Below are 25,198 nucleotides of genomic sequence, written 5' to 3'. Positions count from 1 at the left end.
TGCCACATCGTTTAACTCTGCCTTGCTGCTGAAACAAAAGACCAACAATATCCTCATTAGGATTCAGACATACATAGCTAATTGATAATTCCACATAATTACCTCAGATAAGATACGCTATGGACAGGCTCACAGCACCATGTTTAATGAGGCCAATTTACTAAGAATTGATTTCAGTTCGGAGGAAGTGAGAGCAATGAGATTTATTTTAACACCTGATCTACTACTTGTAGTTTATTTCATGCATGATGTGATTCTGTGACCGTGACCTTCTTAAACGACAACGTATTGTCACACCATCACGTTTAGCCAAATAATTAAAAACATGATGCTTGCCCTTGAACCACTGCAGACTAGCGAGCATACTTAAGCTGATTTTCGTATAAAAATTAGTTCTTTCAGACTAACGATCAATCAAATCTTAGCGTTTTGTAGAGATGATAGGTATGAAGTTGGTGACTCACCATCAATGGGGGTCATGTAGTCAGACAGATGGGAACCTGCGGCTAACCCTGTCCCCTGCATAAGCAGCTCCCCATAGGAGCCGTGGTGGCTTGCCATCAACTGGTAATACTCTCTGGTTAGACTCACCCCAGTCGAAGAAGGTGAAGGGAGCCCAAACAGGCTGCCATCTTTGAAATGTTCGTGAGCAACTGAGAAGCAGAAAGATCCGTGTGCTTAGTCACATTTTATCACACAGTCGCTCCCAAAGTACAGCTGGTGCCAAGAATGTGCTGCCATCTGACCTTCATAGCTCTCAGACAGGCAGCTTCTTATTTGTATTCCCTCATCTACCATGCTTCTATGTGGTTTGTGCACCTTTATTTGGCTTTGAATCTTTTCAACATTAGCAATGGCAGGATGCAGGAGAAGATTTATGTCGACCGCTGCCTTCCAATCTTTTATTCCAATTCCAGGCTGCCTGCAAATCACCTTTCTTCCATCAAATTGCAGCAGTTTATACAGTATGTGGACACCTTTTCAGCTTTCTGCACTTTTTGCTTTCCACGGGCCACATGGCGCTAGGACACACACTTGCCAGGTAAAGTTCCAACTTTGGTAAGACTTACAATGGGTGGGGCTCAGGCCTCTGGCTGCTGAGATCATTGAAAACGTAGGGCTGCTGTGCACGGGGCGCAGGTAGTGCTCCATGTGAGGGTTGACGTAGACGTGTGGGGGACTGAAGGGAGAGTCAGCAGTTGCCATGGATGCAGGAGAGAGGCGGATCAGGGAGATATCAGAGATGACAGGGCTACCCGGCAAACCTATGGGCCTGCGATGGAAATAGTTTGATCAGCATCATAGCATATTGACCTTTGACATAGTGAAATGAGTGAACTTAGCGCAGCTCCAGAGGAGCATCCTCACCTTTCACCGAGTGCTAGGAATGACATATTTACTTGTCTTTAGCAAAATGATTGCACACCTCCTTTGAAACCATCCGAGGAGTGACTTCTCTCGATGGCAACGTCCATGCAGACCTATTAAATGCATTCATCAATTTGTTTGAGGAGTTGCTTTTTCATCGTCCATTGGCACCCGTCCATCAATTCATAATGAACCCTTTTTCCAGAATCGAGGGCAGCGGCCTCAGTAGTGAAGCCAAGACTTCCCTCTCCCCGGTCACTTCATCCAGCTCCTTCTGTAGTATTGCCAAGCGTTCCCAGGCCAGCCAAGAGACATAGTCCCTCTAGCGTATTCTGGGTCGTCCCCGGGGCCTCTTCCTAGTGGGACATGCTGGGAACACCTCCCGTGGGAGTTATCCGGGAGGCATCCTAACCAGAAGCCGGAGCCACCTAAACTAGCTCCTCTCAATGCAAAGGAGCAGAGGCTCGACCCTGAGCCTCTCCCGGATGACAGAGCTTCTCACCTTAACTCTAAGGGAGAGCCCTGACACCCTGCGGTGGAAACTCATTTCAACCGCTTGTATCCGGGATCTCGTTCTTTTGGTCAAAACCCACAGCTTGCAATGTCGATCGACCGGTAAATAGAGAGCTTCGCCTTTCGGCTCAACTCTTTATTCACCATGACAGACTGGTACAGAGTTCTTATTACAGCAGACACTGCAGCGTTCCACTTGTTGAACTGAAAAATTTAACGTGCTGCCTTCAATGCAGACCAAACTCTGACAATGGTGGAACAGGCAACGAACCTGTATCAGGTAGTTTAGTACCCCGTACTCTCAAAGCACCCTACACAGAACTCCCTAAGCATCACGGTCGAACGTCTTTCCCAAGTCTACAAGACACATGTAGGGCAAACTCCCATGGACCCTCGAGGTTCCTGCTGCTGGTGTAGAGGTAGTCTATTGTTAGACGGCTGGGACGAAAACCACACTGCTCCTCCTGAATCCGAGAGTCGACTTCTGCCCTCCTCTCCAGCATTCCTGAATAGACCTTACTGGGTAAATTGAGGAGTGTAATCCCTCTACAGTTGGAACACATTTTCCGGTCCTCCTTAAATAGGGGGGGACCACACTGCTGTCCGGCTTTGCGACAAAAACAACGGTCATGACCCTAGAGGGTTGGCTTATTTGTGCTGTTTCATCTCCATCCGCAGGCGTTTTTTGGTAATCGCACTTATTTTCCGTTCAACTGCCTCCATGCAACGCATCACTACAATGATGGTCTGCTATTGGTCAGCGTATCCTGACAGAGATGCTGGTCTGCTATTGGTTGGCCTCACTCATTTCAAAATGGCGGAATGGTAAAGCTTTGTTCTATCGCGAGTGGTTAAAAAAACGTATTTAAAGTGCATTTTACTCCTTAATCCGAACTTGAAATGGTTAGCCATGGGTCCCAACATTGGTAGTGACGTTAAAGAGAGAAGTAAGAAGATGATTTATATGGAAACAAAGCTGGAGATAATCAAGAAATACGAAGCTAGCCTAGCCTAGGCTACCCTTACCAGGGAATATGGGCATAACAAGCGCCACTCAAAGGTAAATAAATCTTTTCTATATGTTTTATTTATGTTGTTTTATGATTGTATACATGTACAGTATATTATATATAGGTAACACTTACAATTTTGGTACCAATTTTTAATATGTATGTACAATTTTGATGTTTGATGTACCTCGAGTTCTAAACGCATTAGCTATTTAACATAGGTTTGGATTGCCCGTCATACGGTGAATTCGTTTTACGAGCCCAACCGCAGAGTGGATTAACATGGGGTCCCACTGTATTTGAGAGGTGCAGCCAAAGTTTAAATAGTATGTGAGAATGCGTATAACCGTAAATTATGTCCACGACGGCCCCTCAATCTATGAAAGTAATAGAATTGCACGTGCGAGCCAAAAGGAGAGGTGCTTGATTCCATCCGGTCAGCGTTTACCTGCACTGTATTCTCATGCATGACAGCAGTTTGATTAGAGTACGCTTCTGCATTGGCTTGCGGTGATGAGTGAATTGGCTCCGAGGTCTTATGTTGGACAATCAAAGAACAGGAGACCCCCGACTGTGCCAGGTGCACCGTAACAAAGTGCCAACAGCTCGTAACAAAGTGCCACGCCGGGCTACAAATGACACAACAATTCATTTACTGCTCAATGTTGCTGTAATTAGGTGAATTTGGCATCGGCAATGGGAGGGACAGCTAGATCAAGGTCTTGATGAATGAGGGGTTCGCTGTCAAGATCAAATCACATTAATCAAGGTGGCCGAGTCTGAGGACAGGGGTAAAAAAAACTCCAACCCCTCCCACAACCACAGCCCCCCCCCCCCCCCCCCCCCCCCCCACCCCAAACTCTCACCCCCACCACACAAACCTAGACTGTGTGATAAATGGCTTCACTGTTGCCGGGCGCAAAGTGTGTGCATTTTAATGGAGGAAAACTCCATCCATCTATTTACTACAATGCTTCTCCACACTAGGGTCACAAGTCAGTTGGAGCTTAACCCAGTGAACTTCAGGCAAAGGGGGGCTACACCTTGGACTTGTCGGGAGGTCTCTAAAGATGAACACGTGTTCACTTTCACGATTTTCACGAAATTTTACACTTGCAGGAATGCCAAACTCATTTTGTGGTTTGGCTAATAAGGCCATTAAGATCCTCAAATCATGATGACACTTAGTGTACCTCTGGAGGTCCCAAATCGAGGTCTTGATGGATAAAACGAGCAATATTGTCAGGTTCACCTGTTGGACATTTGTGAGGAACTATACACAAAGAAGGAGAGACGGCATTTTTTTCGGAGAAAGACTGCACAAGGTCAATTTTAACTGCTCTTTGAAGCAGCCCTTCCGAACCCTCTATTTTTTATATGATTTTAGACGTCCCTGATTTACATAAAGGTTCCAACCCTAAAAACAACATGGCTGGAACCTTGTACACCTGTCTTTCTATGTGTGTGTGTGTGTATGATGTGATGATGTGGCAAGATATTTTGTAGATAACAAGCAAAGTGACATTGACTGTGGCCAAGCTTGATCAGGGTGGTCGTCCTTCCCACGCCGAAGCTCGAGACAACAACCTTCTTACAGCAACCTTCTCCTTGCACACATTGTTTCATTTCAAGCAGTGCATCTTTTCTCATAGCAAAGTCAGCAGTTATATTTATTATATAGCAAAACATTTCTTCATTGCAAGGAGCTATATTTATTATAGCTAAGCATTTCTTCATCGCAAGTAGTTATATTTATTTGTAAAAGCAAATGTATAATTACTATTTTTACAACAGTTCTGAAAATATGGTTTTCCAATTTTGTGTCTAGTCCTATATTTGCCAAAGCAGTTTGGCTGAAATTACTTGACTTAGTTTTAGTGGATGGCACCATTTTGGGAACGGCCTCAACTTCAAGTTATTGACTCGCCCATCCCTTGCGCCCATCACTTGCTATGCCAGATACTTATAACAGGAAAATTTTCACTGTGTCTCTACACTATTTTATGCAACACAAACCCCAAATTAGTGCTTGTCTGTTTTACTTCTAATTATTGGATTACTCATACGCTTTGCACTTGGCCATTATAGTGTTTTCAAATCCGAGAATTCTATGTAAGATGGTGCTGCCTGTGAAAGCTAATAGCCATCCAGACTTGCTCATCAACTACTCTATGTCGTGGCTCCGCTCCCAGGAGCCAAGAATGAGCAAATATGGCTGCCGCCTTCGCGCATCCGACACAAGATTTTTGTGAGCTCTTATAAGCTTGCTTTAATAAAACTATCCATTCATCCATCCACCTATCCTTACTAGGGTCGCTGGTTGCTGGTGCCTATCCCAGCCAGTAGGCTGGGGGGGGGGGGGGGGGGGGGGGGGTCCGTCGCAGGGCACTCTGAGACAAACATCAAACCTCTGGGCAATTTGGAGTGTCCAATACACGCTACCATGCGTGTTTTTGCAATGTGGGAAGAGAGCGGCGTGCACAGAAAAGACCCACGCGAGCACAGGGAGAAGATGCAAGCTCCCCACAGGGAGGCCCGCAAGCTGGAATTGAGCCGGACCTCTGAACTGTGAGGCAGACATGCTGACCAGTCTGCCAGTGCTGCCTAGTGTAACAAAAATGGCATTTTTTCCTGATGAACCAAGTATATTTTTCCTTCCGCGCTCCGGAGATACACTTCAACAGAATTCATTGACTGTTCCCCCATCCAAAGACATCTCAGTTTTCTGAAAGCAGCGGTGTCCCTGCATAGAGAGTGAGCGTTCTCTCACCTGTGTACAGCGTGGACAGTATGTGGCTCATACGAGTGGTATGAGTGGCATCCTTCATGATGTCTCATGTCCATTCCAATGGGCTTGTGGAAGGATGAGATGTGTGGGGCAACTGTAAGCAGAGAAGGTAAATGTAATGTAAACGTCAGAAAAGATTTTAACAGTAGCAGACTTTTGAATAGCATCCACATGGGATGATTGAGCCAGAGTTTGGAGTGTTTTGCTCTAGTGTCGATTTAGGTTCCACAAGGTCTGTATGTCACAACATATCATTAAGCCTGAGTTTTATACTACTTCCGTGAAACCTTTGTCAGATCATCACGTACTCTCTTGGGAAGCTGTCTCTCCGTTTCATTGCTCGTAGGGAACCCAACCCTGTCTGTCCTGGAATATGACCATCACTTGATGTGGGGGTTGAGGACCCAAATGTAGGTGAGCTGGGAGTCTGGGAGTAACTCGTAAATTTCATTTAATGAAAACAAAAACAACATGGGAAAACAAAGCACTCTGCAAAAGAAAAACACCAAATTAACAAAGTCCAAAACCACAAAGTAACAAACCAAAACCGGGAAATGCAAAATGAAACCAAACAAGACATAGTACGAGAGTACGAAACAAATGACAAGGCTGCAGGATGCAACAAAAATTATCCACCAAAAGCATGGATCTAACTAGAAGCTAAACTGACTGGGACAACGAGGAGAAGACTGGTCGACACAAGGGAACAGGTTGATAAGAAGATGGACACAATCAAACTCTCGCAAGAAACCATGACGAAACCAGAATTAAACAAAAACCAACTTCAGTCCAGATCATGACATTCCATCAGTGTTGTCCCATGAAAAGAGAAAATAAAGCATTTGAAAAATTCGAGCGGTGTACATGTCTTTGTGAGATACTGTATTTACTGGAGGAAAAAAAAAATAACGATGGGCTTTGGGCCCAATGCTTACAACTGTGCTTCTACACACATTTAGAGAAAGAAAAAACACTTTAGTTTCTATGGAAATGATTTATTGGCATGTCATTTATTTGCATTAAATGATAATTTTGGAATGGTCACCTACATTTTTTTGAAAGCTAAATATATAGTCGGGATCTGCTTGCAACGTGACCTGGGGCTTTGCAGCATGGAGGTCATGGTCATGGATCATTGTCTGCTCTCGTCTAAGCATTGCGGGGGTCTCAGGACTTGCAGAGCCACTGGAGCTACCCAGCTCAGCATTTGTGGTCCATTTCTCTCACTCTGCACCAGTGACAAGCTGACACAATGACCGGTCCCCAAACGGCTGCACAAATAGTCTTCACTCCAAGTGAACACGGAGAGGCCAACCCATGGAACAGCCTAGAAGTGTTGTTCTAACTACAAATATGCACAAGAAGGGCTTTCCATCTTTACTCACAGAATGCCCATGTGTTGCATTTCAAAGTGAAATACAGTAAAAACTGTAGCGCAAGTACTTGGAGGGAGTTTGTAAGGTAAACACTTGTAACATTATCTTAGCTTTTCCTCAGAGGACCACCCATCCAAGCGGCATCTGTGCAGCCGGCAGCGTCTCCTCCTTCCATCACCGAGACATTTCCATTGTTGTGCCCCCGCAGGAGGGACAAAACGTGAGCACTCGTGAGAGCTGGAGAGGCTGGCTTACCTTATACGCCCCCAACGGAAACCGGCGCCACCCCCTCCCCGCCCAGGCACGCTTAGGCTCCGTCTATTAATCTTCGCTATATCGTTTGTGTTTTATGGTCATAGCCCGCACTCGAGCTCCACTTCTGGGTTTTGTATAAAAAGTAAAGTACGTCCCTTTCTGTTCCAAACTCTCAGAGTAGTCCTGATGGGTCATTAAAATCAAAACAAAGGTAGGTATGAGTTAATTACTAATGATAACCCCCTCATGACTTGGCTGAAGGTAGCAAGGCCACACGGCTGATGGTCTTTCTCTGCCGTGTGTGTGTGTGTGTGTGTGTGTGTGTGTGTGTGTGTGTGTGTGTGTGTGTGTGTTGTTTGCACGCTCTTTGTTTAATTTAGCTACTTAGAAAAGTGCATATGTTGAAAGAGTGATTGCGGTGTGGTGTAATCACCTCCAGCGCGGCTGATTGATGACGGGCGGGCTTAATAGCGCTGCTTAACACACAGGTTTGTCTAGATTAAGTAATTACCTCATCATCCCGTACGCGCCGTGATAAAGGGACGCCTGCGTGCTGGGGAACGAGAGCGATAATTAAAATAGCATCAATTAAATGGCGCTTGTGGGCCTGTCACGGTGCTCCCCAGCTAACATCCATATTAGCCCACTGGCACCCTCGCCCAGGGGGGCGCCTGGGATTATGGAAAATGACTCCAATGTGCCATCTTGAAATTAAACAAAGACCCAGTTCTTCTCATACTCAGGGAGGCGAGCGGAGCTAAGAATAACACCTGAAGGTTCTGCGAGTTTCTTTGTGAGCGTCGTCCACAGGACGCCACATGACAACGCTCGTGAAGGCCGATGAACATGTTGATAAATGACCTTGCATTTGGAATGATAAATCATCTATTTCCCTCCTGTCAGTCGGACTCAAAACCCGACATAATCCGTGTATAAAACAAAAGCTTTCTCTTACTTTGTTTCGGGAGCTGGATTTGATATGTTTTGGCATCCTTGGTGGGAGAAAGGCACAACGCGGTCGTAGGTGTTGCCTATGACGACTTGCGCAAGCGTTCCTGGAAAACGCATCGATTGGCCTTGTGACTGAAACCGGAGCATCCATGAAACAACCTTATTTGTTTCACTCCGTGCTTGGCCTGGTTTGGTGGCTAATTAGCTCCAGCTAACGCCACCAACAACCACAAGACAAAGCACATCAGCACAACAATTAGTCTGAAGGTGCAAATGGCTTCCTGTGCAGGTGCGAGCACATGCAACAACTATTACAATCAGCCCTGGGCTATATTATTATATGCGTCACCGTCATCCCCTTTAACGGAGATGTTTATAGTGGTCCTTGAGAAGCGAAACGCAGTGTAGGAATTTAGTTAGTTAACTGCTACTTACAGGTATTTTCATATCAACTTTAACTTTTACTCCACTACATACGCTTCTATCCAAAACGGTATACTTTTACTCGTATATAGACAGACAGGTTAGCACATCCACCTCATTGTGCGGGGAACAGCTTCCTGTGTGAAGTTTGCAGGTTCTCCCCATGCCCTCAGTGGGCTGACTACATTCTAAAAACATGCATGGTAGGCAGTGATGGGCCCTGAGGGCCAGCAATATATATAATCTATATAAATATACATATAAATGTATATAAATTAAATTATTCTCCCTGGTCTGTTCTCTGTATGGTATATCAGCTTTTTTTGCAGTGATTCCCTTGCTATAACTTACACTCGGCCCCCGGTTTACGAACACCCTCTTTTACGAACATTTCGACTTACGAGCGTGGTCCGCGGAGTTTTTTGTCCCCCACTTACGCACAGACCATTCGCCTTACGAGCAATCTGACATGCCGGCCATTGTATTTGTTCATATATTTTCGCTTTGCCACGTCATCAAAATCAGTAGTTAAAGCTTGTCACGGCAACGTAAAACGATATTACTCTTACAATGTCACAGTCACTGTGTCAGTCACGGTGTCAGTCACGGTCTCACTCACAAAGATGCTATTGGCCGGCGTCACGTCAATCACAGAAATACCAATATGCTATTGGCCGAACGCCTTTATCTAGCTTGATGGCACAGCTGGTCGGGACAGAAGGAAGGAGAGAAAATGAGTCAAAAACGGAAGGAAGGAATGTTGTTAAGACTTTGCAAACTTTATCTGTTAGACACGGCTTCTAAAATTGCTAGTGGCGGTAAAGGGAGAAGTAAGAGGATGATGACAATAGAAACCAAGCAGGAGATAATAATTTAAAAAAAATACGAAGGAGGCGCACGCATGGCTCGTGAGTATGGCCGTAACCGCTCGGCAATCTTCTAAGGGCAAGACTTTCCTTGCCGGGGGACGGACCTCGATCGACAACAAAATTGAGAGGCTTCTTCTATTATGGATTAAAGAGAAGGAAATCACCGGTGATATGTTCTAGTTTTGAGAAAAGTTCCCGTTTAAGAAAATAAATGAATAAATTCTGCGGGTTGGTCTCTGCTCCCCTCCGCCTCCACCCAGCTCAAGTCACGTCACCCCAAAGGTAAATGTCATTTTTCCTTTGTATATTTATGTTATTTAATTTAACTGTACAGTAGGTTATGTTACTCATTTTTAATATGTGTATAAAGTCGGGATGTTTTTACCTAAGGTTTTTGCACGCGTTGCACGCATTCACGAATTAACATAGGTTTGGATTGCCCGTCATACGAGCAGTTCGAGTTACGAGCGTAGCCGCTGAACGGATTAAGTTCGTAACAGTATATATATATATATATATATATATATATATATATATATATATATATATATATATATATATATATATATATATATATATATATATATGTATATATATATATATATATATATATGTATAAGAGAACCCTTGCCACACACTATATATAGTGTAGAAAAGTATGAATAATAATAGTTTAATCCATAAAATTTAGTAACCATGCCAAACACTGTAATCATGTTTAAAGTTTAAACACATAAATATAAGAAAATGGATATATGCTTATCAGAAAATCTGCGTCTTCGTGTGGTATTACCGTATTCTGTTTTATGTGTTTATGATGGTCCAGCAGGTCATTAATGTGAGCTACTTTTCAGGTCTGTGTTTGGGAATGAGTTAGTGAGGCATCGCGGTGACCCGTGGACACGGGCTATTATTCTCCGTCTTATGCCGTCTCCGCCAGAAGATAAGTGGTCTTCTCTTTTGACCACGCACATTTTTCTTTGCCAAAGGACCGATCAACCCTTCTTCACCTCGAGTGCTTCCGGCAGCAGCAGCCTCCAGTTGCTACTCGCGATCATTAATAATTCGCCAAATCTCATCCTTATCGCAAACACGTCTTCCTTAAAGCTTGGCCCCCATCTCCACTCACCTTGCGCATGCACACTGATGCTAAACAGCCACAGATCAATTCCAAGAAATCTTGGTGTGATTGTACCGGAATTTCAGAAGCCAACTGAAACTTTTCACCAAGTCTACTTCATTGCTATGAGAACAACTCTAACATCAAAGTTCTTCAGTGCAAAAAAGATGCAGAATTTTTTGTTTTTACTAGGTTGGACTATTATAATTAGAACCAAGCACTTAGATAAGATGAATTATCGACAGTTTGAAAGAGCAGTATATGGATTTGAATATGAATGGGTAATTCTAAACACAACCACATATGATACTAGTTATAACTGCGCAACACTCACTTTTGTTTAATTTTACTTTGCCCCCTAGGCTTTTTATCTTTGGAGTTTTTCCTCAACCAAAACCAAATGAAGTGAAGCGGCATTATTTTCGTATGCTCCCGAAGAATCGAGAGTAGCTCAAATTGTCTCTACACCTGAAATATAATATTTATTGTGAGATCAATATTGAGATATTGTGAGATATTTTTTTTTAACTATTTTACCATCTAGCTTAAGTGTTTCATTCATCCCTCTTTTGTTTTAGCCATAACAGGTGTGGCATATTAAGTTTCTGATTAGGCAGAACGATTAGTGCACATGTGTGCCTTCGGCTCCTCACAATAAAAGGCCGCTTCTGAAGTGTGATTTTTTTTTATTGTGTTAAGGGTGTCAGTAAACCAGTTAGTAAATGGTGCTCACACCAGATGATGACTACTGTAGTTTTCACAGTGACCTTTGATTGTGAGTGAGTGGTTCCCAACTGGCGGTCTGCGGCCCCGTACCGGTCCGTGGATCAACTGGTACGAGGTCGCATGGGCCGCATCCCAAATGACGATGTTTTGGAACAAATTTAGTTTATCTTTGAACAGTTCATTCATTTGTGCTTTGCTTGGCTTGATCTTTGTTTATTGACGCCGCCTGTGGCCGTTGTTGATATTACATTTTGTGGTGAGGAAGGACAATGTGGCTTCAATTGTGAGCCAGTCACACGATGTTCTGTTTTCCTGCGATGCCAGGGGGCACGGATGACCCCAGGGTTTGTTTTTGCTATGTGAAGTATAATTGCAAATGACACGTTTTGCATTTCGGGCACTAACCTTTTACCTATATAAAGGCTGTAAAAAAGTTGATCGATGTTGCTTTTTTCTTTTTTTAATGTTAAAAAGGATAGTTTTAGATATAGTTTAACAACTTCTATAGATCATAATCGTATTTAGAATCTGTGCGGCAAGTGGGGGGTGCGAATAGTTTTCTCTTTATTCAATTTCAGACTAACCACTATAAACGCTGTAAAAAGTAAAAGAAAACAGTTTTTGAAAGTTAATTTATATTGCTTGTTTCCCCATTTGTTAGTATTGAAAAGCATACACTTTTATGTGTACTACAATTTTTATAGATACCTTATTTATAGTTGGCACGGATGGTGTGGGTGGGGCAAGGTGTTCGCTTTCCTGGTTGGGCTTTGCAAAATAGAACTGACAAGCATTGACTTATGTGTACTGGGGAATTGCGGGTAAAACAACAGTCAACTTGGGTTACCGAGCTATTTTTATTTGCCGTCACTTCGGCTCTCCTCTGTGGTGAAAAAACCATTGAATTAGAAGGGTCGCCGCGCGGCCCGTGTGGGGGAGCGGACACGAACACCCGGGTCCATTCTAATTGACTCAGAGCGCCGCATCTCCACTTTTTAAACAAAGTGACTCTCACTTGAGCTTCATTACATGCACCCCATTTCCATAGGCCTCTGGGACCGGGACCTGGGCCGCTCCCGTGGAATAAATGAGTGCTCCATGATAAATGGTTCTATTAGCAATCCAGATTGTTAAACTGTGATATAACAGATCGGAGCGGCAAGCGGGGGTCCATTCATTTTCCACCCCTCTGCACATGTTTCCATGTGTAAATAAGGTATTAAAACTGGGCATTAGCTGCGTTCTGTGATAGAGAGGAAATTGTTCCAAATAAATAACCCAGCCTGCGAATATAAAACAGCCGACGCGGAGGCTTCGAGGTGGGCCACACTTAGGTAGCGTCCCTCCTCAATAAAAGCGACAGCCGTATATTAGTTTGGGCCTCAAGGACCTCGCCCTGTCTGGCTGCGTGTTCACTTATCAGCCGCCGCCTGGCGAGACCTAAAATAATACAGAGAAATTCCGTAAGTAATGACTCTGTCAGCTGCTATCTGATTGGCTGAAGCCAGTGTGTTGAGATGTTGTTCGCTTCAAATTAAAGCACAAAAGAGGAAGTTCAGAGGAGGACTTTTATTGTGGAGCTCTTCTTGTCACACCTTGAACCGGGGGAGAAGATGCACTCAACTGGGGGGGGGGGGGGGGGGGGGGGGGGGGGGGGGGGGGGACTTCTTTTGATTGATTATATGAAAGTGAGGAGAAATAGAATAGCTGTCTTAAGGTGACAATGAGGGAAAGCCATTGGCTCATTTGATTGCATTGGAGCGCCATCCTTGTCAGTGTTGGAGGACCTCTGCCAATGTGCAAAGTAGTGCCAAGCAGCGCTCGTTTAACCCTTGTGCACATGACTTGATTGATCTACCCATGAAACCTTTTTCGCCACAATGGCGAAAGGGGTTTTGAGGCGTAATACTAAGTCATTTATAAATATTTATTTCTATCAATTACTCAAAATATTCAGGCATAAGCTCTATCAAGACATCTGTAAGTTTTTTGTTATTTATTCATTGCCCCCCCGCCTGCCACACGGTCATTATTAGGTCAAAAAATGAAACTTTGAAAAAAGGAAAGGGGATGTATCAAAAAAGAAAAACAAACGGGTTGAATCGCTTTGAATATGTCATTCTCTTATATATCGTATCCCCCGGGGTACGACATCCCTGCCTTACGTTACGTACGTTACGATGTTTTTTTTTGTCTCCCCTCTACGCAACTTTTCCCACTTCACGCTTTGCGACATAAACAACTGTCATGACCCAAGGGGTTGGCTGTATTTGTGTTTGTCTCTACCTTCAGGGATTTTTCGGTAATTGCTCTTATTTTCTAGTCCTGTCAAACTGCCTGCGCTGCAACGCGTCACCCAGATGCTGGTCTGCTATTGGTCTGCGTGACAACTCCCTAAGATACTGGTCTTCTATTGGTCGGCGTCACCGTTAAAATGGCGGCATGCTACGGACTGTATTGCATCTGAGTGCTTAAAATACCTATTCATTGTGCATTTTACTGCTGAATTCAAACTTGAATGGGGAGCCATGGGTTCCAAGAGTGCTAATGATGTTGAAAAGGGAAGTAAGAAGATGCATTTGTATGGAAACGAAGCTGGAGATAATCAAGAAATACAAACCTAGGCTAAAAAGTGCTGGCTTCTCATCCTTCCAGGAAACATACAGTTGCTGCATGGTTGTCACATGACCTTCAGAATACCACAAGCAACATGGCTCCCCCTGGCTTTGGCCTTGTTGAATATTTCAACAAGGCTGTGTCCATCTTTGCTTGTAACAGCTCCACATGTCTCAGAAGCGCACATTTCCACTTCAAAAGTGGCGTTCCAGTCTGCGTCTACGCCTTTACCTAATGGTATTAATAACATTGAGATGTTGTCCTATAAGGATCCTCTGCTGCTCCCCAAGAAGTGAGAGAATTTTTTTTTAGCCTCATTAAAGTTTCCTTTCATCAGTCGGGCACAAATATGTTGCAAACAGCCAATGCGCGCATCAACAAAATGACCTCCATGCTTTTCAATCAAATTCAATCATTGTGAGTACAACACTTGCCATGTAGAGTCAGGGATCCCTTTTAGGAGGCACATTTTCCAAGGAGCACCACTGCAAATATTTACGGAAACAAAACAAAAAAATCATTTCAAATATATTGCCGTGATTAAATTTGCAAATTTAATGGGGTTCAATTTGAAGTGTATGTGTTGCTTACTACACTGAAGTTTAGAAGATAAAAATTGCAAATTGCACGCCACTTTATAACAAACCGGGTAGCTTGTCACTTTTTTAGACAAAAACAGCATTAGCTTTGGTGGCTTCTTTGGCTCGTTAGCAAGCAATTGCAGATGCAAAACGGATTAAAAATATTATCATTCATTCAATGCCAGGGGCGGGTTTTCATGTTTCTTAAGAGTCCGGACATTAAATTCCAGATATTTAAATCTCGAAGACATTAATTTTTAGACACTTAAGTATTAAATAGATACTAAGTATCTGGCATTGAAACAGGTCAAATTGATTGCTTTATTGAAGAGTAATGAATACTTTCACAATTTAACATAAAATAACATGAAATTAATACAAATGCACACATACATATTTTTTTTATTAATAAGCCAAATTATTTCACGGACCCCACTTTGAGAACCAATGGACTAAAAGACACCTTGCTTATCACGAGTGTTCGGAATGCGGTGTTTCATTGGGGCTTTCGCATTATTTCCGGGATTCTGCACATTTTCATCATCACACAGCCACCATCTAGTCGAGGGCATTTTTTGGTTTTTGTGCTTGGTTTTGTTTGGCTTGTTTCATTCCTCGTGAATGTAAATGTTGAAATCATTACTGGAGCGCTCTTCAGTCCTTAGGTGGAACCCAAACACTCACCGGTCTTCTCTCGCCAACGCCGCCTATTAATCAGTGCTTACAGGCTCTTAAGCCGAGCATTAGTCATTAGTCGCTCTAATACGCTTTCACGTCGCAGCTTCTTTACGACTCCGGACTGCGAGGCCACAAGCGCGTCATCTTTGATATGCATATTTGATTATTTCATCACCCCGGCCTCCCCTTCATGTTGAAAGTTACCTCTGGTCTCTAGTGGCTTTTTAAGGAGGTCTACAAAACCGCTGCCATCCATTTTGTCTTTCTTGCCATCAGCGCTATTTGCCTCCATGGCCGAGCAGCTGAAAGACAGAAACGCGAGAAGACCGTTTAGCGACATGCACTCAGACGGTCAATCAATAGAACTTGTGTCCAAAATATTGCTTCTTGAATATACAGCTCACTAAAAAAAACTGATGCAAGATTAGTTTCTTCTCCTTGAATGCATGTCAGAAAAGCTCCAGCATTATTTGATCAGCAGATCATCAGTCAGTTATCGGACTATCGGAGGGGCAGATGACTCCCGGGAAAGTGCTTTGTTTTGTCATGTGAAGTGTAATTGCAATAAAATCAGGATTGTCTTTTTTTCCAGGCACTTTGATGCACTTGCTCATTTTTTTCAGTTTTAGATTAAGATGTAAAATGCAGTAAAAAAATAAGGAACGATTGTTGAAAGTAGATTTATATTGCTTTTTTTATTGTGTTAATGTTAAATAGGGTTACAGTTTTAGGTATAATTATACAATTTTATCAGGTAATAATCTTATCAGCATAGCGATGAAAATAAATGGCATGTTCAGCGAGATTGCGCCCACCGTTGCTGCTGTCTTCTGTTCGCTGAGTTGAACAGAGTAAGAATTTTACTGTGTGGTTTCGTGCATTACATGTGACAATAATTCACTACAAAATATTTATAGTCAGCACATCAAAGGGGGGGGGGGGGGGGGTGAATATTTCTCTTTTCTAGGTGAGTCTTGGCAAAATATAATTGAGAGCGTTGGACTAATCTATATATGTAATATCAATAATATAATGTCTATAATATATTGTATAGACATCTGGGGGTCACGTATTAACTCTTTCAGTGCTAAGCGTTATCTTAAAAGGCAAGCCGATTTGGACCATTTTGACGCACCTTTAAAGGCCGACGGAATATTGTATTGTCTAACTATGTGGACATTGGTGGTACCATATGAAAGATTGGATTCTGTTCTTTACCTAGAAAAAGAAAGTAAGATTTTACTTTATTCCATTCTTTACCTAGAAAAAGAAGGTAAGATTTTACCTTATCCTGTTCTTTACTTATCACTGTTTGAAAACCCTGACACCAAGCTATTTTGGACAAAGGAGAAAATGACATTTTTGTGAAAAAAACATGTTTTCTGTACAACAGCATCTGAAACATCTCAACTGTCCTTCCCTTCGATAAAACATGAACAAAAAAAAAGAGAAAATATGTTTTTGATGGCAAAATAACAATTTGTGTTTGCGTGTGACTGCATTAAAACGGTGCTCAATTAGCTTAATATTGAGAGAAGCACTGACCACGAGTGTCATCTATCCATTCAATTAAAAAAATATACATACATAGTTGATGAGAATGCTTGTCACTGGAACATAACCTGAACTGAAAGAGTTGCTGTGAACACCTGATTTTGTTCAATCTTTCAAGCATATAATAGCCCGCAGTACTTTTGAACATAGAACCAAAGCCCCCATAATATATATTTCCCTTCTTGTTTAACGAACAAGCTGCGTACTACTTGCACTAGCACGGAGGTTATAACTTAGTCACCGTTTTTGTCATTTTAGATTCGGCTGAACTTCTCGTGTGCCACGGAAGCCGGAGAAAGGACCGGTTGTGAACAGCGCATGCAAACGCACAGTCACATACAGACACGCACCGCACTCACACACACACAAATACGCAACCGTAACTAAACCTACATTAACAACCACCCCGGCAGTGCACAATTGCAGATCCAGATTACAAATCAGAGGATATCGGGTCGGGAAAACAATAATGAATTTCAACGCTGAATTATGAACAGCGCTCTTGTCACCCTAACAAATGACTGTGCGTCTCAGCTCAAAAGGTCACAGCGCAGTAGAGTAAAATCTCTGTCAATTCCTCGCTTGCGCACCCCTTCACAAGGGCCACTTGCTGGAATTTATGGTCGGGCCCAACACCTATTCTCCTTTGAATAATAGTGGTCCTGTAAAAGAAGCCCGGGTTTAAAATAGACTGCAGCTTGGAAGGAAGGGGTTGTTTATTGCGCGTGTGACTGGTTTGCGAATAAAAGCAAGCAGATGACGCTGAAATTTATAGCACCAATCAAACATGATCTGACATCCTATTCAAACCTGCTTGTAGGTCTGCTCACTTTTTCACAAAATCGTTTTGAAAACATTTTTCAAACCCAGCTTCACATCAGATTGCTGCAATGAAATCATATCAAGCATTGTCCAGGATTTCGCGTCTTAGAAAAGGTTGCGAATACGGTGGGTGACGGGGGCAAGAAAATGCAAGCGAAAAATACAAACACTAACAGGAAAACGCAACAAAAAATGCAATCGCAAAAACGAAATGGAAGCAAACGTTCAACGTTTGAAAAATAGTTGGTTTTGGCGAGGATAACGTCGGCAGCTAGCCTACATCATTGTTATTGTGTTGAACGTACTGTTTAATATGAGCTTTTGTATGCTTCGTCTTGATACACATTGACCACAAATATTTATGGACTTTGGCAATTGCACAGTGAAAATTTGTGTTAGCTTACCTCATCATTATTGCTAGTTGCGACAGGGATCTTGCTGACAAAGTTTTGAAATCCTGGTGAATCAGCATATCTTCTATATACGACGTACTCCGCCACGAGACTCCTAACCTCATGAGGTCAAAGCGGCACCCCTGAGCGAGAGAACAATCCTTTTGCCTGCTTTGTTTTATCCCCACACTCGATCCTCTGCATGTTTTCTTTTTGCTAACTTAACATCATTATGGCTCCACTCTAATTGGTTTGTCAAATTACTGGTGCTATTTAGTGAGGTGGACAGCTCTTTAAATGTTGCTCCCAAAGTGCACCTAACCATGATATTTTTCTTGTCTTTGTATCTGACGGACGGAAAGTAATGGCCGTGTGTCCATCTTGGGTACGTATTATATTGTATTCAACCTGTCGTCTGCTGTTGCTGCATTCATCTCTGTTGTAGCAGGTACTAATAACAGAAAGTAAACATTTCCTCTTCAGATCTCGCGGTGTTTTTGGCGAATTTGGGGAATCCCCCCCTACTTTCAGGTTAAAAATGTATTTCAATGCATTGCGTTACTCTTATTTGTACAGACTAAAATATTACTATTTTTTGTGTGTAATGCATAACACTACCACGTTACAGCAAAAAGTAATGCATTACTGTAATTACTGTACATTCGTTTTGTCATGCATTAATTCCTCACTGACCAGGGATGCTCATTCATTCAACCGCGATCGACGGGTGCCAAGCCTTGCTATTGTTGGTCGCCCGCATGACATCACATTCCGCTCCCCCAGATCAGGCTGTTGCAAAAATTGATCTCGGGGCAAAAAAGTTTGGGCACCCCTGACGTGCTGTGCGCCATTTTTACTACTCTATGTCAATAATGCTTAATGTATAGCATTCACTGCTTGTTTTGATGTTAAAAAAAAAAATCAATAAATAAAAACAAATTCAAAAGCAGCTATCAGGACACACTGACAATTGGTCAACCCAAACACTCAAATTTGAAAGGGCTGTTGCATTTTTTTGTGTTGTATACTTGCTGACAACATATCTTAGTTAGCACCTCTCGGTTAAACAACATGCCTTGCCTTCCACTGAAGATACAGTACGTGGCAGTACTGTGGGACTTCTAGTTATTTCATAAGGTGAATATTTCATATGTAGAGCCGCTCTATACATCCATCCATCCATTTTCTATAGCCGCTTATCCCCACAGGGAGGGCAGGCTCTTTGGCGCCTATCTCAGCTGGCTCCGGGCAGTAGGCGGGGGACACCATGAACTGGTTGCCAGCCAATCGCAGGGCACACAGGGACAAACGACCAATCACGCGCCCAATCACACCTAAGGACAATTTAGTATGTCCAATTCACCTGCCATGCATATTTTTGGGGGAGTAGGAGGAAGCCAGAGTGCCCGGAGAGAATCCATGCGGGCTCGGGGAGAACATGCAAATGCGGGCTCGGGGAGAACATGCAAACTCCAGACAGGAAGGCCAGAGCCAGGTGGATTTGAAACGGGACCTTTGAACTGTGAGCCGGACGTGCTATTCACAGCGCCACCGAGCGCCCCGCCCCGCTCCATACATGTAATAGCCAAATCCGTTCCGAGCCCACAGAGATGCTCCTAAACCCTTTAAATCAGTGGTGTCAAACTCAAGGCCCGTGGGCCAAATCTGGCCTGCCATTTCATTCTATATGGCCTGGTAATCATGATGTCAAGGTTCTGACTAAAATATCACATGTGCAAGTTGTAATCAACTTTTAAAATGTTTTGGGGGGAAAAAAAACAAGCATTTTTTGTTAGCAATCCCTCTTTGAAACAGTTTTTGTAGAGAATTTTTGTCACATGTATAGCTCCAAACCACACAGTGAAATTCTGACTCTGTGCACCTTACTGGCCTCTTAACTCAAAACTAGGCAAATATGTGACGATCAAATTTAAAATTGATTTGACTTTCCAGTCATAATGGCCCTTCGTCAGAAACTAGAGGTACAATTTGGCCATTAAATTGGGTTTGACACCACTGCTTTAAAGGGATAATGTATAAGATTGAGGCCGTTTTTCGTTACGAACAGCAGGGGGTGCTGCAGGTGCTGCATTTACCATTGTCCATAGCTATAACAAACATGGCCGCCTCCAGAGAAGTTCCACCCCTCATGTAATATAATTTCATGATAACTAGACCTATGAGGGCTTTAAAAACATACTTTTGGTCTTTAAGAACACATTCATTCGCAAGTTTTTGAAATTTATTATCATTTAATTTATTCCTTTTTAATGAAACTCATTCACACTGTCCCTTTGAATGAATATTCTTAAATTCTAAAAATGCATCAAAAATGGTAACCAGTAACACATTAAAATTACATTAGTTCATCATAATCAAAATATATCATATAAAAAATCATCAAAAAATGCTCCTAAACCCTTTAAACTAATCATATTAATTGTCGCAGTTCACTTAATTGCCCTGAGATGGTGCTGATCTGTTAGGGATGAGTGCAGAGAGAGACACCTTTTAAGGACGTCTAATTTATACGTTTTTATTTCACAGTACCAGTGCTCCAGGAATCATTTACAAGTACATGGGAGCAAAAATATTTCTTTTTTAATTATTTGGATCGTGTGAGTTTACTTAAGTATAGTTTGGGGTCATGTGAAGTGCTTCCTGTGTGATGTCATTGCTAAAGTGCTAACGATGTGCTAAGAACGCAAACGTCAGACACGACAGCTCAAAGTGGGAATTCTCATATGTGTTTTTATGTGGATATGTACAATGTTAGCCGTAGCTCATGTCAATTTTATGTTTGTTAGTTCTACGATGTAAATTGTGGCTGGGAAGTGTGAATGACATGAGTAAAGATGAAAACCACAGTAAACATCACCACAAAAGACTATTGTCTCGTTTGCGGGGATGCCAGCATATTAATAAATGATGAAAATGCATCACAAACTGGAACAAATACTTCACGGGTTGTGGTAATGTATTGCATTACAGTTATGTTGGCGTGAGTGCTGCTGTCTCCTGTCTCATATTATATGCCGACAATGTCGCCGTTTGTATTTTTTCTCGTTACTTGAGACAATATTTTTCCGCCAAGGCGTTTCGTAATATGAATTTTTAGTAGCAAGAAGTGTTTTCCTAAGTAGAGGCACCACTGTATAGTATCATACGGTGAAATTAGTCACATTAAACAGTATGACGAGATTCCAAAAGAGTTGAATGGGGTGATGAAACCCATCTTCATTCTCTGTCTTTTTTTCCTTTTCTTTTTTTTTTATAACTACTACATTTTCTGTGTCACGGCACTTTTGTACATTCTTTGTAATATTTTGGTACATGCTTGTGTGCTGCGGCTTCCTCTTGAAATCCACGAGAGGCAGATGTACTGTATGGTGAAAGAAATGAAAGAACATAAACTTTGGATGGATTTTGCCAAAGCAGTTATGTTAGCTGGTACAGAACTCCTACATGTTTTTAAGGTAGCTAATTTTGAGCAATTGGTGATTGAAATGTTCAGGTAGTGATTCTTGAAGTGCAGAATGAGTACCAGAAGTAGCATGCAGGCTACCTCTAGTGGTACACAAAAGAATCCCTCAATAAAATAGAAGTAAAATGTCAACTTTAATCAAACATATTAGAGTGATGCTTGTAGCAAAGCATGCAGACTGTTCTTTTCAAATATATTTTTGTGACTTGTATGTACAGTGCATGTTTTCAAAATAACACATTTTTCAAGAACAATTCAGTTATAGTTTACTTTGACATACAATACATTTAATGGTAAGTGCAATATCTAGCTGACTTTTTTGTGCAATACATTTTTTTTCATATTTTCAAGTGTGGCGTTAATGTTAAAACTGTGCATAAACATTTTGCATATGGCACAGTAAAAACAATAAAATAAGAACTTTTTAGGAATAAAACCACTTGTTTTTCATTTACATTTTACCATACAACAATATTAATGTTGATGCTTGGCAAGCAAAGTGCTAAGGCAAAAAAAAAAAAAAAAAAGTGTTATTGTCATTATTATTATGATCATCTTCCACAGCTCTCTCAGCTCAAAGATTAGGAGTGTTTTAATTCAAAGTACATGTCAGTGAGGGTGCTATTACTTTTCTGCACTTGTGGGAAAACAAAAGTGTGAATCATTGTTACTACATAGTATGTTAGCTTGCTTGCTAGCTACTTTAATGCTAGCCCCGAATGCAGAACTTGTGTTTTGTTCTTATTCTTTGGGAGGGAGGGAGTAAAAAAGCTTGAAATGTTCAATTCCTGACACTGAGATCCTGATGACCCTTATGGTAGTCATTTTTTCTAAAGGCAATCATTATAAAGGAGGAACAAGAACCCATCCATCCGTCGTCCATCCATCTATTTTCTTAAGTCTTCTGCCGTGCCGCCTACATAACATTAGCTATATCAGGCATGTCCAAACCCAGTCCTCGAGGGTCGCCTATCCGGTATGTTTTGGAGGTTTCTGTCCTCCTACCGCACCCGATTCAAATAATCAGCTCATCAGCAAGCTCGGCAGAAGCCTGACAACAAACCTGAACATTTGAATCAGCTGCATTGGCTGACGGAAACATCAAAAACATGTAGGATAGATGGCCCTCCAGGACTGGGTTTGGACATGCCTGATCTATATCCTTTTTTTGTTTGTTTGTTTTTTTGGTCCCAACGATGTCAACAAATAATTTCCTTCAGATTGAATTTGTTCGAATGAAATTAACAAAGATGGTTTGGGGGAACGCGTCAAAGTAAAAGAAGACTATACTACAGTCACTAGTTCCAGTGTACAAAAAAATTAAAACAAAAAAACAACCGCCCATATCAAAACATATCATAGTTCAATACAATTTATATGTTCAAAAGGAGTAGGAGGAAGTACTTTTAGCCCCTTCTTTAAATTATTTAAAAATCATGTTGATATACAAGTGATTTATTCATATTGCATATAGGCCAGATCAAAAAAAAAATCTGCCATTGAAACATGTACCTATAAACCATAGAATGCTTTTTCTCAGATTTATAACTGATCAATATATATTTGTAGCATTACATTTTTCAACCTGTTTTTGAACACGACAAGCAATTCACGCCTTTACAATTCTTTTCTGTTTGTTCTTGTCTTAGAATTTTTTCGAAGACACCTTTGCCCAAATACACATAACGTGTATTCTTTCATTTGTCGTTATTAGTGCCTTATAAGTGCTTAGAGCATTTTTTTTATATAGTAATTTCACAACATTAGCAAAGCTGTGAGATAGCTTTGATAGGGTCTTTTTTCTCTCCACAAGCACTATGCTACTTGATTTTGGAAATAAAAATCTTGTCTACAAAGAAGAATTTGTGCTAGTTTCAAATATTGTGTATAACTGAAACAAAAAAAATCCAAGTATACTTTTGTATTTAGGTACATCTCTCAACTTTAAAAAAAAATCTGAATAAAGGAGTTGAATTTTTACTTCTACCTTTCCCAGTCTGCACTTGTATTTTATTTAGTACTGTCTGAGTACTTTTGCCGCAATATTGGGTGATTTGATATTTGCATTTTTTACAGAATAGCCTCAATTTCCTTGACGCACATGCCATGAAAGGCGACTGTTCTCCAGGGATCAGACAAGCTGGCCTCATGTGAGACAAAGATAGCTGATCACTTGGAGACTTGGACTAATTCTTTGACTCTCTCTTCTATATCCCATTTGCGCACACACACACACACACACACACACACACACACACACAGTATGTCTTTATTGTGGCTGATGCATCAAAGCTCTTCTCAGATGCAATCGGAAGCAAAAAAAGGAGAGAAAACAGAAGTTTCCCAGCTCTCTTTAGGCATCCTGTCAAATCTTCCACATGTGTGTTGGAGTCTTATGACAGCTTGTTGTTATGTTTGTATGATAGGCATACAGTAGGATGATGCTTTATTCTTTTTCCCGTTTCTGTACTATGGTATGGTGGCAAATGGGGTGTGTGCAGTAAGAGTGTAAAAGGCAAGTGAAGGCACCGGCGTGGTACCGTTCCAAAATAACATGTCCATCATACATTTTGGAACACTCCACTCATTCCCCACGGCTGACTCGCGTGAAGGACTCAACTTATTTTTTTTTCCACATTATTTGATCCACAAAAGGTCAAAGAATATATGCAATTTCTACCAATGAACATTAGAAATCCTCATGAGGCCATATCTTCATCATGGCGACATCCAGCCATCCAAAGCAAGCAAACATAACACTCACATTTACAGCAAAAGACAATTTAGAGACGGTTGGACAAAACTGGAAGAATGTGAAAACAGGACACAGGAAGGTCGGATCTCGTATTTTATCACAGAAGGAGCAGCGTTACAAAGTAAAAGATTTATCCCGTTTAGAATTTGCTTGTATTTATTCAAACACCATCACGCATGATCTAAATGCACTTGTCATATTCAAATAACTTGTGTGGTTGTGCGGTTTAAACTTAATCAAATGGCCATCGTAGCGCAAACAACACACTATATTTGACGGTAATTAAGTAAAACTTGATTATTGTAGAAAACAGAAAATTCTATATTAGAATATTATGATTTCATTTTTTAATTACCCATTCCAAAGAAAAAAAAGAAGATAAAACCGTTCCCAATACATTTCATTTTTTAAATTAGCCATTCAAAACCAACAACAACAAACAAACAAACTGATAAAACTGTTCCCATCTGTCTGTCATTTCTAATGATTTCGCGATGACAGTTTTACGCGCATGCATACGACTCACCAGTCTCTCGATATTCTCACGGCAACCAACTCTCCGGTTCGAACTCCTATCAAGTCAAACTTTGCCTCCCAGTGCAAGTGCAAAGCTCACGGCGGGCGGACCGAGTCTTCCAAGTGGATCCGGAAGTTTGGCGCTATTCGGTGCAATCTGGAACAGTGTTTCTGCTGCGCGACACGCAACTTCTCCGAGTGGATCCTCGAAACTTTTAGGCGTGGTGATGCTCCGAGCTGGATACTCAGCGCGCGCTGCTTCTAAATCTTACCCCCCCCCCCCCCCCCCCCCCCCCCCCGCCCCAAAACTTCAACCCTCCTCCCCCGTCCCTCTTGTTTGGATGTTATCGATAACCAATCCCCTTGCAGGCATCATCAACATGAAATGTGCCTGAAAAACT

General features: G+C 41.8%; 1 protein-coding gene across 1 annotated transcript in view; it reads right to left on the bottom strand.

Annotated features, from left to right (window-relative positions):
* Positions 1-24,980, bottom strand: part of LOC148426972 (transcription activator GLI2-like) — a 36,160-nt gene extending 11,180 nt beyond the window's left edge. The window contains exons 1-5 of the mRNA XM_088409270.1: positions 24,808-24,980; positions 15,479-15,576; positions 5,662-5,773; positions 1,071-1,273; positions 465-653 (exon numbers count right to left, since the gene is read on the bottom strand). Of these exons, the coding sequence (XP_088265396.1) occupies positions 465-653; positions 1,071-1,273; positions 5,662-5,773; positions 15,479-15,566 (592 nt within the window). The 5' untranslated portion in view covers positions 15,567-15,576; positions 24,808-24,980. The remainder of the gene's footprint in view (positions 1-464; positions 654-1,070; positions 1,274-5,661; positions 5,774-15,478; positions 15,577-24,807) is intronic.
* Positions 24,981-25,198: the final 218 nt, after the last annotated feature.

Source organism: Hippichthys cyanospilos, chromosome 2 (assembly GCF_059441005.1).
Source record: "Hippichthys cyanospilos isolate Australia breed blue-spotted pipefish chromosome 2, RoL_Hcya_1.0, whole genome shotgun sequence".
Lineage (NCBI taxonomy): Eukaryota > Metazoa > Chordata > Actinopteri > Syngnathiformes > Syngnathidae > Hippichthys > Hippichthys cyanospilos.
The sequence above is the reverse complement of the archived record's forward strand: the minus strand, read 5'-3'. Positions and strand labels throughout refer to the sequence as shown.